This window comes from Panulirus ornatus, chromosome 26, assembly GCF_036320965.1.
Source record: "Panulirus ornatus isolate Po-2019 chromosome 26, ASM3632096v1, whole genome shotgun sequence".
In the NCBI taxonomy this organism is placed as follows: Eukaryota; Metazoa; Arthropoda; class Malacostraca; order Decapoda; family Palinuridae; genus Panulirus; species Panulirus ornatus.
The window spans coordinates 9,795,065-9,808,778 of NC_092249.1; the positions used below are offsets into that span (position 1 = coordinate 9,795,065).

A 13,714-nucleotide genomic window follows, 5' to 3' on the forward strand; every position below is an offset into this window, starting at 1 on the left:
ATACTCTATTTCGGTCGCTGCAGCCTGAGGCTGCGCTACACTCTGTAGCAGGGACAGGATGAACTTTTCTGAGGTGATATGTTCTTTGACAAGGCTGTACTGTACCGTGTTTTGGGCCCATGCAGCCCAAGGCTGCGCTAAAAGTCAGTAGCAGAGACACTATGGACTCTTGTAAAGCAGAATGTTCTTTGGCCAGACTGTACTGTACTATATTTCGTCAAGCGACGATGATACAGCCTTGCTGAAGGTAAACTCCTCACTCGTAACGTAACTTTACGTCGGCGGAGTCAGGTAAGACCACTACCTCTCCCCAGATAATAAGGTGCTATAGGGAAAAGAGAAAATACGTCTTCTCAGTGTCTAAGTATCAGAACTTCCCCCACGACGGATCCTGTGGGTCTTTCAAGCGTTCCTCTGGTGACGTGTGGTTGTAATCGACTTCCCTACTTCCCCCATAGGGACTCTGGCTTCCCCTAACATCTAGACGGGAGGTTCAGCTGGTCTTGGACCAGGTTCTTTGAGCGCTTTGGAGCCGAGGTCAATATTCATGTGACTCCTACACGCATACAGGGTATAGCTATGTAGTGTTGATTGAGACGGCCATGTTGATGCACGACGTCCTGTGTGTGTGTGTGTGTGTGTGTGTGTGTGTGTGTGTGTGTGTGTGTGTGTGTGTGTGTGTGTGTGTGTGTGTGTGTGTGTGTGTGTGTGTGTGTGTGTGTGTGTGTGTGTGTGCAATTACCTGTATGTATAGCATTATAGCATAGAGAGGGAGTTCTACATTCATGGGGGCCCCATCTCTTAAACTCTGTACCATCAAGTAGATATTTAAATCTTTATAGAATGCCGGCAATCACAGATCCCTTGCCTGGAATATTCCTCCCATCTACCGTCCTCACACTCACCTGTACTTCTTCAAATCCTAACTAAACATTTTCTTTCCTGGCTACTTGTTATGGCATCTAGTTACTCTGGTGCTTCGTCACATAGAGTGTTGTTTACTGTCACCGTCGTTCAACTGCTTTAGAAACTTCAGGCTGTAATCGAGTCGACCCTCCCGTTCTCTCTAGCCTCCTAGGTGAGCAGCTTTGTAGCCCTCAGCCTCTCTTTGTAGCTCAGTCCTCTTCATTCAGGTACATTCTTAGTTCCTCTCCTCTGGACCCTTTTAATGAGGTCCTCTTTAGGTACGGTGATTCGACTTCAAAGGCATAGTCTAGTTTTGGTCTTCCCAAACATTTCCTTATCCGTATACTTCAATGGTGTTCCAGTACTTGCCAGAAGACATTTCCCCTGATGTAGAAGCTTGGGCGACAGGTCTACTCTCACGGTGTTGTCCTATCCTTATAACATCGCATTTATTCGCATTGAATTTCATTAAACATTTATCAGACCAACTGTGGAGTTTGTCTCGGTCCCTCTGAAAGCTGATGCAGTCGTCCTCATTCTTTATCTCTTGTAATCTTGACATCATCAGCAAATACATCAAGGTAAGAGTCTAGTCTATCAGGTAGGGCCGTTTGCATACATTAAGAATAGCAGTTGGCTCAAGGCCACTGGTGACTCCCAGCTCATTTCGAGAAAGCCGTTCTTAATCTGTGTCCCTTGCGCCTTTCCACCAAGATAGCCATTTAGCCAGTAAAGGAGGCTGTCCCTCATTCCTGTCTGTAGCACTGTCTTCTTACTTCTAAGGAGAAGATAGTCGAAGGCTTTGTGACAGTCATCTCTGAGTCGACGTTTCCTACATACATTTTCCTTTGCAAATGGTCCTTCAGTTGTTTCCTGATTATCTCTTCCAGTATTTCATGTATGTATGTGCATGCATTTATTGGTGTGAGTTTATATATATATACACACGATATGTTCCCAAGTGCGCTTTCGTGTAATAATCACATAATCAAGGAAGATAGAAGAAAGAAATATAACTGTCACGATATATACAACGAACAGAAGCTCTTCCCTTTAGTAGTATTATATAAAGCAAATGATAACGAAATTAGCCCATGAATGCACATTGAACTCTAACTTCTTGTTATTCCCATCAGGGTCGTCGGCTGTGGAGCAGGTGGAGGGTGTAGTCGGGGGGGACCTGATCCTGCCCTGTGACGTCATGCCCCCGATAGATGACCGTGTGGCCGTCATCCTGTGGTACCGAGACAACCATCCCGACGCTATGTACACGTTAGTAGTATCCTCGTCTTCTTCTTTGACAAGAGTCTCTCTCTCTCTCTCTCTCTCTCTCTCTCTCTCTCTCTCTCTCTCTCTCTCTCTCTCTCTCTCTCTCTCTCTCTCTCTCTCTCTCTCTCTCTCTCTCTCTCTCTCTCTCTCTCTCTCTCTCTCTCTAATGCTCAGGTTGAGAGTAATTCCACCTCGGTCCCCTACACCACATCCGCCATTATTATATCTCAATGACCCAGACAACGACTATTAAAAGCTGTCCCCCTAGCCTGAGACTTATGCGATTATGCTGGAGAGTGGCTACGCTCCACTGACGTCTATGGCTTTGAAATGTTTTCCCCTTGTTCTTCCCCTATAAGCCTTGAGGCATATGATTCTACGTCAGTACTCCTAATAAGTTTTATAAGCGACGAAAACGTAATTGAATTTTATGAGCCATATATCATAACTCATTCCCATAAGCCTAGTAACACTGACTTGAGTCACTAAATATGACGAAAGTATTGTCAAATGAAGAAGGGCCCAAAATCATGTCTTTAGGAAGGCCAGGTGACCACCTGTCACGTTTCATTCTTGTACCTTCCAGCGTGACTCTGATATTCTGTTATCTTCATGGGTGTGTTTTAGGACTAGTTATATTTTCCTAAGTCTGTAGATTACATTCTTCTCTGAATTACAGTATAGTCAATTGTTTTTATACTCTACATTATAAGGATCCATCGCCGGCATAATTAAGGCTCCTTTAATGAGTCTAATAATTCATGCAATTTCTAAGTGATACTGACTTTCTATTTAGGAATCTAAAATCATTCAGTATGTCACTCATTCCTTTTTATTAAGATTTCCTCGAGTAAATAAGAAATATGCAGTTTTTAACGACTCTGTATAATCTTTTGCCTTATAAAAGGTTAGGATATGCAGCGGGAATGAATAAGGAAAGGTTGACAAAGAGGAATTATGTGTCAGAAGTAGAGGAAACAAGAAAAGGGAAACCAAACTGGAGATGGAGTCAAAACGATTCCAAGCGATCGGGGCCTGAACATGCACCAGGGTGAAAGGTGTACAAGGGATAAAGCGAATTGAAACTACATATAGTATACTGGTATCGACGTTCTGTCGGTGGACTAAACCAGGGTGTAAGAAGGGTGCAGCGTAAACCATTGAAAGGTCTGTGGGGCCTGTGTGTGGATAGGCAGCTATGGTTTCGGTGCATTGCACATAACAGCTAGAGACTGATTGTGAACGTATGTGGCCTTTATTACTAGCTTTGCCTCGTTATTGCGGGAAACTGTGATTGAGTATGAAAAGAAATGAATGATTTCTGAAACATTTTGATTATATTTTGGAATTACAGACATCATAAATCCTCAGTATTATTAATCCATCATGGCTTAAATACTGACCCATAGTGTATATACATCAGTTGAAAGCTCTACACGATAGTTAGATTAAAAGGAATACTGAAGTTCTACAAAAGATACTTCAAGATAAACAAACGTGTATTTCGTTTAACTCTTGAGATCAAATAGTTTAGATTCTAGTCGTTTACCTCGTCCACTGGAATCCTTGCGTTAATGTACACCGTAAACGTTCTTATGATATTTGTCTTTGATTTCTTTTATAACATTATTTATAAAGTACGCTATGATAATAGTGATATATTGTAAAGGTTTCCTCGTGAAGAAAGTCTGACAACGCTTTGTGATAGTGTCACTGGGATTCATATCCATACTTACCCTAATACATCTCTTAAAAAAAACATCGTATATCTTTGTGTCATCAGAAAGGCCTGTGTACGTTAATTAACTTATCTTGAAGTTTTAAGTTTAAGAAATATATTCAAGGAACCAATGGACATATGTGCTTGTATTATTTCATTCAGAAGGTTTTATAGAAATAATGTTTCGAGGGCGTGGGCGTTATGACTCTTATATAAGATTTCTACTTTGCTTCTTGTTATTTGTAATTTACTGCACAGGTTAACTGCAAAGACACAAACATTATCGTCTGATTGTGAGATATATTGAGAATGAAGGGATCTCAAGGCTATCAGTTTGGTAAGTAATTTACTGCATCCTAAGGTTGTAACACACACATACATACACACACACACACACACACACACACACACACACACACACACACACACACACACACACACACACACACACACACACATAACAACAACAACTAATGTTCATACGACAAACGACACAAGCAACACACTCTTACAGCCATGAGCCTCGGGGTAGCCAGTACGACCCATCTTAAGAGCTATTACGACCTTTGCTGTACGCTTTAGCTGTGGCACACGACCCCCTGTGGCACTGATCTTGGCACTAGTCCGTTGAGTAGGTCATCTGGGGACTAAGGAATGATGGGAGTGGCACTTTGGTGCCTTGCAACATGAGCTCATTCCGAGGTTATGAAGATGTAAAGGAGAACGAAGAATGGATCCTCCTTGAGGTGTTGAGAAAGACTTTAAACCTCTGGGTCCATTGTTGATAGATATCCCTTATTGCGTTATAGTTTTAAGTCGATAACTATCTTGACAATAGGGCTGTAGCTTGCAACCTCATGGGAGAGATAGCTGTCATGTAGAACTCGTCTTTATATCTATGGCTTGATATTCTTGTATGCTGCTATACCTCAGGTGAGAGACTAAATGGTCTGTATATTTCAGCTTCTCGTTAACCAAAGAATGTCGGAAGGGAGAGAGGTGATAATGGCAACCCTTGACCTGTTGTGACTGCCAGCTGATAACACTCTTAATGGTATTGCACTGAGATGGTTGTTATCTTTCCAAAGATGGCTGTTATCACAGAAGGGGGAATGAATGACCTTTGACTTACTCTTGTGCATTTTTGCTCATCATATTCTCCCACGTTCGTCTTTATTCCTCCTGTCCACTCATGTTTATTTATGTTCATTTCTCCCTCTCCATGCTAACTCCTCTCCTCATGTCCACTCCTACATATCATATTCACCTCTCAAATTCATTCTTCGTGTTATATTGTATGCCTCATGGTGTTCATTTTCACATTTCTGTTCCTCATATCTACAACTTATCGTCTGCTCTTCATGCATACGCTCCTCTTGATTATTTTTTGGATTTCTTTCTCCCTCATGTTCACTTCTTCATAGTCCTTATCTTTATATTCATCCAATTATTTTTTGTGTTCAGTCTTTATCATATTCATTCACCCTAGTAATTACATTTGATCTTCTCCCTATTACTATTTTCCTCATGTTTATTTCACATTCCCTCAGTTTCGTCTATCATTTTGTTCACCATTAGTCTTCCAAACCCAGATTTAAACCACTCATTACAGCGTAGGAAATGACTCCACGACTGACAATCACTCAGTCATTGTAGGAAATGACTCGATGATTTATAATCATTCAGTCATCGTAATCAACACAGGAAGTAGTGTAACAAAGTAAGTGCAAGCAGGAGAGCTTGTGTCTTGACCTGACGTTTTTTTTCTTTACTGCCGCACTCCCATCTGTCCAGCGAATCGTACTGACAGTCATCATTCCTGTACATTTTGCATTATATCTGAAATATGATTATGACTGAAAAAAGAAAAAGAAATGTTATTCAATATTCATGTATTCTTTCTCATAAGTAAACGTGACTGAAGGTCCAAGAAGAGAATAATCCTTAAGGAAATTGATCGTAGAGAATGGCGTAATCAACTCGTGGTGTGCAGGTAATCTACCAGTCTGTCAATCGTACTGTAATCTCCCGGTGGCCTACCGGTAATTTGCCAGTAATCCGGCCTTAATATATGAGAAATCAGCCAATAGATCCACCGGGAATTATCAGAGTATTACGTTATATCTCTTGGGTAATCGCCTGGTAATCATCTCTAGTCTGGATAGATTGTGATTAGATGGAAGCAATTATAAGGACTGATGGTATATCTCGGAGGGCACCTTGGGCCTGCAAACATAACACAGGGGCGCCTCCTGATTACCCTTACGCACCCTTCACAAACCTTAGAATCCTGCTGTGGTTACCCAATCACATTCTTATCTTTCCCTCTCTATGCTTATCGTCGTTATATATACACATATATATATATATATATATATATATATATATATATATATATATATATATATATATATATATATATATATATATATATATATATATATATATATATATATATATATATATATATATATATATATATATATATATGTATATATATATATATATATATATATATATATATATATATATATATATATATATATATATATATATATATATATATATATATATATATATATATGTGTATATATATGTGTATATATATATGTATATATATATATATATATATATATATATATATATATATATATATATATATATATATATATATATATATATATATATATATATATATATATATATATATATATATATATATATATATATATATATATTATGGTCACACAACCTCCCTCGAACCGCACTCCTCTTTCCTATCCCTTCCTAAAATCCCACCTTCCCACACTCCACCCTTCCCTCTCTCTCTCTCTCTCTCTCTCTCTCTCTCTCTCTCTCTCTCTCTCTCTCTCTCTCTCTCTCTCTCTCCCCAAGCTTCCAGCACACTTTGCGTAAAGGCTTAGGGATCTTTCTCTGCACGCACCCTGCCTTACAACCAAAAAATGAAACGTTCTTTTGACCTCTCTCTCTCTCTCTCTCTCTCTCTCTCTCTCTCTCTCTCTCTCTCTCTCTCTCTCTCTCTCTCTCTCTCTCGTACCATACCAAGCAGTGCACCGTTTAGCCTCGGGGGTCCACCCACGAACCACTCTCCTTCTCCACCTCCTCCCACCCACTGGGATTCGTAACCTCGCATCCTTTCCTGTGTCCCTCTCTTCGTGGCACACACACACACACACACACACACACACACACACACACACACACACACACACACACACACACACCCAATCCCTTAGGGCCCTAACTACATCTCTTCCTTCGTCCCCCATCCTATAAACTAGGCCCTAATGGCCCTGTTCCCTAATCTCTTTCCCCACGTTCCCTACTCATGGTGGTGGCAGACGGCGGCGCAGTGAGCCAGCGCTGCAGTGGCTGTCAAGCTCCCCTGCCTGGAGCCCAGGTTGCTGTCTTTTGCACACACACACACACACACACACACACACACACACACACACACACACACACACACACACACTCACACACACACACATACATCCGTTGCTGGTATACAGTCCACGAACACTCTCTCTCTCTCTCTCTCTCTCTCTCTCTCTCTCTCTCTCTCTCTCTCTCTCTCTCTCTCTCTCTCTCTCTCTACTAATCATGGTCCAAATCTGATATGCTAATGTGTTGGCCTTCATTGTCGAAAGGCGATTTGGCATTGGTTTGTGATGAGCATATTGTAGCGAGGGATTGGGTTCGTATATTGTAGCGCGAGATTGTATTGTTGTGTTTCTTTACGAGGTATTGTATATCTTGTGAACACTTTTCGGGGGCAAGGAAATATAATGCAAGGCCATGTGGGAAGTTATTCTGATAAGAATGGAGGAAAGAATTGTATCAGGGTATTGAAGTATTGTAACGAGGTATTGCAGTTGAGGGGTTATGGTAGTATACTGTAGCGTTTGTGCACGGAGAGGGATTGTAGTGAACTATTGATTTACTGTGTAACGAAGTGTTATAAGTAGGGATTGTGGTGAAGTATTATAGCTAGGGATTGTGGTGTAATGTTTTAGTTAGGGATTGTGGTGGTATTAGAGCTAGGGATTGTGATGAAGTATTATAGCTAGGATTGTGACGGTATTAGAGCTAGGGATTGGGTGTAGTGTCGTCACTGGCCGCGTGAAGTAACATCAATGGCCAGATGTGACGTGACATCAGTGAGCTGGGTGCAGTGACATCACTACCCTGGTGCAGTGAAAGTAGCTGCCGGATTTAGTGATATTATTGACATGGTGTAGCGACGTCACTGGGAAGGTGTAGTGATATCATTAGCTGGGTGTAGTGATATCACTAACGGGGTGTAGTGACATCAGTGGCTGGGTGTAGTGATATCACTGGCGATGTAATGACATCAACGTCTGGGTGTGGTGACATACCTAGACGGGTGTAAGGTCTGGGTATGGTGACATCCCCAGCCGTGTGTAAGTGCTGGGTATAGTGACATCCCCAGCCGTGTGTAAGTGCTGGGTATAGTGACATCCCCAGCCGTGTGTAAGGGCTGGGTATAGTGACATCCCTAGCCGGGTGTAAGTGCTAGGTGTAGTGGCATCCCTAGCCGGGTGTAAGTGCTAGGTGTAGTGACATCCCTAGCTGGGTGTAAGGGCTGGGTATAGTGACATCCCTAGCTGGGTGCTAGGGCTGGGTGTAGGTAAACTGTTCATTACCACGACATGGGGTGTTTATTTAGTGGGGAGCAAAATACCACATGGAGCTTAATCTTCCTCCCCACTACCCATCACCTCCCCAGAGCACCACTCCCCTTCTTCCACTCTCCCCTACACACTCCCCAGGCCTCTTGACCATGTTTATTGCTCACCTCTAATGAATTTACAGAGGGGCATTTACTGTGTTTTCACTGATACCTGTAAATGATCCACGATGTTCATTGAATGATATCTGTAAAAGATTTGAGATATTTAATGACTAATTCCTGTAAATGATTTAAGATAGTCAGTCAGTAATACTTGTCAATTACGTAAAATTTCCGGAAGGGCATTTACTGTGTTTTCACTAATACCTGTAAATGATCCACGATGTTCTGTGAATGATATCTGTAAATGATTTAAGATGTTTGATATATTCAATTAATAATGAATGCTTATGTGATTCATTAAAAGTGTCTTTGTTATTGATGAGTGTATGAGATTTTTTTGTACGTTATAGAGACTAAAATCTCTTTTTTTTCGCTGATAGAATATACATTTTTCACTGCCTTTCCTGTTTCTGGTTAGTATCATGGGATTTTCCGTCTGTTTTATCATATGTTTGATTTTCATAGCTTTTCATCAACATTTCATCATTTCTTTTTTTTTCACTGTCTCTCTTACACAGTTTAGCTTCGTGTCTGTTTCTCACTGCTGTTTTCTGTGCACACCATATCGTGATATCTACTTCTTTCACTAACTCTTCTTTGAAAGCTTACCTTCATATCTATTTCTGTCACTTCATCTCTTACAAAGCCTGCCTTCATAACTGTCTCTTTCAGTGCCTTTCTTTCACACCCCTACCATGAAATATACTTCTTTCACTGTCTCTCATACAGGACTTGCCTTCGTATTTCTTTCAGTGCCTCCCTTGTCCAACCTACCTTCACACTTGGATATCCGCCCTGGTCTAAAACCCAAAAATTTCCATGTGTCATTTCTTTCTAGAACAAATTAACCTCATAACATATAACAGCTTCATCGATGTTCTTACTAATTCACCTTACAAGGGACAACCTTGGCAGTCGAGAATAGTTCGACCTGGCTTATCTTGGTCAAAGGTCACCCTCCTGCATGTTCAGGTCCCGATCACACAAAATCTTTTTCACTCCATTTTTCCACCTCCAATTTGGTCTCCCTCTTCTCCTTGTTCCCTCCACCTCCGACACATATATCCTCTTGGTCAATCTTTCCTCACTCATCCTCTCCATATGCCCAAACCACTTCAAAACACCCTCTTCTGCTCTCTCAACCACGCTCTTTTTATTTCCACACATCTCTCTTACCCTTACGTTGCTCACTCGATCAAACCTCCTCACACCACACATTGTCCTCAAACATCTCATTTCCAGCACATCCATCCTCCTGCGCACAACTCTATCCATAGCCCACGCCTCGCAACCATACAACATTGTTGGAACCACTATTCCCTCAAACATACCCATTTTTGCTTTCCGAGATAATGTTCTCGACTTCCACACATTCTTCAAGGCCCCCAGGATTTTCGCCCCCTCCCCCACCCTATGATACACCTCCGCTTCCATGGTTCCATCCGCTGCCAGATCCACTCCCAGATATCTAAAACACTTCACTTCCTCCAGTTTTTCTCCATTCAAACTCATCTCCCAATTGACTTGACCCTCAACCCCACTGTACCTAATAACCTTGCTCTTACTCACATTTACTCTTAACTTTCTTCTTCCACACACTTTTCCAAACTCAGTCACCAGCTTCTGCAGTTTCTCACATGAATCAGCCACCAGCGCTGTATCATCAGCGAACAACAACTGACTCACTTCCCAAGCTCTCTCATCCCCAACAGACTTCATACTTGCCCCTCTTTCCAAAACTCTTGCATTTACCTCCCTAACAACCCCATCCATAAACAAATTAAACAACCATGGAGACATCACACACTCCTGCCGCAAACCTACATTCACTGAGAACCAATCACTTTCCTCTCTTCCTACACGTACACATGCCTTACATCCTCGATAAAAACTTTTCACTGCTTCTAACAACTTTCCTCCCACACCATATATTCTTAATACCTTCCACAGAGCATCTCTATCAACTCTATCATATGCCTTCTCCAGATCCATAAATGCTACATACAAATCCATTTGCTTTTCTAAGTATTTCTCACATACATTCTTCAAAGCAAACACCTGATCCACACATCCTCTACCACTTCTGAAACCACACTGCTCTTCCCTAATCTGATGCTCTGTACATGCCTTCACCCTCTCAATCAATACCCTCCCATATAATTTACCAGGAATGCTCAACAAACTTATACCTCTGTAATTTGAGCACTCACTCTTATCCCCTTTGCCTTTATATATATATATATATATATATATATATATATATATATATATATATATATATATATATATATATATATATATATATATATATATATATATATATATATATATATAAATATATATATATATATATATATATATATATATATATATATATATATATATATATATATATATATATATATATATATATATATATATATATATATATATATATATATATATATATATATATATATATATATATATATATATATATACTTAGTGAAAGAGAAGAGAGAGGCATTTGGACGATTTTTGCAGGGAAAAAATGCAATCGAGTGGGAGATGTATAAAAGAAAGAGACAGGAGGTCAAGAGAAAGGTGCAAGAGGTGAAAAAGAGGGCAAATGAGAATTGGTGTGAGAGAGTATCATTAAATTTTAGGGAGAATAAAAAGATGTTCTGGAAGGAGGTAAATAAAGTGCGTAAGACAAGGGAGCAAATGGGAACTTCAGTGAAGGGCGCAAATGGGGAGGTGATAACAAGTAGTGGTGATGTGAGAAGGACATGGAGTGAGTGTTTTGAAGGTTTGTTGAATGTGTTTGATGATAGAGTGGCAGATATAGGGTGTTTTGGTATAGGTGGTGTGCAAAGTGAGAGGGTTAGGGAAAATGATTTGGTAAACAGAGAAGAGGTAGTAAAAGCTTTGCGGAAGATGAAAGCCGGCAAGGCAGCAGGTTTGGATGGTATTGCAGTGGAATTTATTAAAAAAGGGGGTGACTGTATTATTGACTGGTTGGTAAGGTTATTTAATGTATGTATAATTCATGGTGAGGTGCCTGAGGATTGGCGGAATGCTTGCATAGTGCCATTCTACAAAGGGAAAGGGGATAAGAGTGAGTGCTCAAATTACAGAGGTATAAGTTTTTTGGGTATTCCTGGTAAATTATATGGGAGGGTATTGATTGAGAAGGTGAAGGCATGTACAGAGCATCAGAATGGGGAAGAGCAGTGTGGTTTCAGAAGTGGTAGATGATGTATGGATCAGGTGTTTGCTTTGAAGAATGTATGTGAGAAATACTTAGAAAAACAAATGGATTTGTATGTAGCATTTATGGATCTGGAGAAGGCATATGATAGAGTTGATAGAGATGCTCTGTGGAAGGTTTTAAGAATATATGGTGTGGGAGGCAAGTTGTTAGAAGCAGTGAAAAGTATTTATCGAGGATGTAAGGCATGTGTACGTGTAGGAAGAGAGGAAAGTGATTGGTTCTCAGTGAATGTAGGTTTGCGGCAGGGGTGTGTGATGTCTCCATGGTTGTTTAATTTGTTTATGGATGGGGTTTGTTAGGGAGGTGAATGCAAGAGTTTTGGAAAGAGGGGCAAGTATGCAGTCTGTTGTGGATGAGAGAGCTTTGGAAGTGAGTCAGTTGTTGTTCGCTGATGATACAGCGCTGGTGGCTGATTCATGTAAGAAACTGCAGAAGCTGGTGACTGAGTTTGGTAAAGTGTGTGAAAGAAGAAAGCTAAGAGTAAATGTGAATAAGAGCTAGGTTATTTGGTACAGTAGGGTTGAGGGTCAAATCAATTGGGAGGTAAGTTTGAATAGAGAAAAACTGGAGGAAGTAAAGTGTTTTAGATATCTGGGAGTGGATCTGGCAGCGGATGGAACCATGGAAGCAGAGGTGAATCATATGGTGGGGGAGGGGGCGAAAATTCTGGGAGCCTTGAAGAATGTCTGGAAGTCGAGAACTTTATCTCGGAAAGCAAAAATGGGTATGTTTGAAGGAATAGTGGTTCCAACAATGTTGAATGGTTGCGAGTTGTTGGCTATGGATAAAGTTGTTCGGAGGATGGTGGATGTGCTGGAAATGAGATGTTTGAGGACAATATGTGGTGTGAGGTGGTTTGATCGAGTAAGTAATGTAAGGGTAAGAGAGATGTGTGGAAATAAAAAGAGTGTGGTTGAGAGAGCAGAAGAGCGTGTTTTGAAATGGTTTGGTCACATGGAGAGAATGAGTGAGGAAAGATTGACGAAGAGGATATATGTGTCAGAGGTGGGGGAACGAGGAGAAGTGGGAGACCAAATTGGAGGTGGAAAGATCGAGTGAAGAAGATTTTGAGTGATGGGGGCCTGAACATGCAGTAGGGTGAAAGGCGTGCAAGGAATAGAGTGAATTGGAACGATGTGGTATACCGGGGTCGACGTGCTGTCAGTGGATTGAGCCAGGGCATATGAAGCGTTTGGGGTAAACCATGGAAAGTTCTGTGGGGCGTGGATGTGGAAAGAGAGCTGTGGTTTCGGTGCATTATTACATGACAGCTAGAGACTGAGTGTGAACGAATGGGGCCTTTGGTGTCTTTTCCTAGCGCTACCTCGCACACATGAGGGGGGAGGGGGTTGTTATTCCATGTGTTGCGAGGTGGCGATGGGAACGAATAAAGGCAGACAGTATGAATTATATACATGTGTATATATGTATATGTCTGTGTGTGTATATATATGTGTACATTGAGATGTATAGGTATGTATATTTGCGTGTATGGACGTGTATGTATATACATGTGTATGTTGGCGGGTTGGGCCATTCTTTCGTCTGTTTCCTTGCGCTACCTCGCTAACGCGGGAGACAGCGACAAAGCAAAATGATAATAGATATATATATATATATATATATATATATATATATATATATATATATATATATATATATATATATATATATATATATATATATATATATATATATATATATACATATATATATATATATATATATC

General features: G+C 40.6%; 1 protein-coding gene across 1 annotated transcript in view; it reads left to right on the forward strand.

Moving 5' to 3' along the window:
- LOC139757447 (hemicentin-1-like) overlaps positions 1-13,714 on the forward strand; it is a 334,144-nt gene that overhangs the window by 216,160 nt on the left and 104,270 nt on the right. Inside the window, exon 3 of the mRNA XM_071677971.1 lies at positions 2,043-2,178. Coding sequence (XP_071534072.1) covers positions 2,043-2,178 — 136 coding nt within the window. The remainder of the gene's footprint in view (positions 1-2,042; positions 2,179-13,714) is intronic.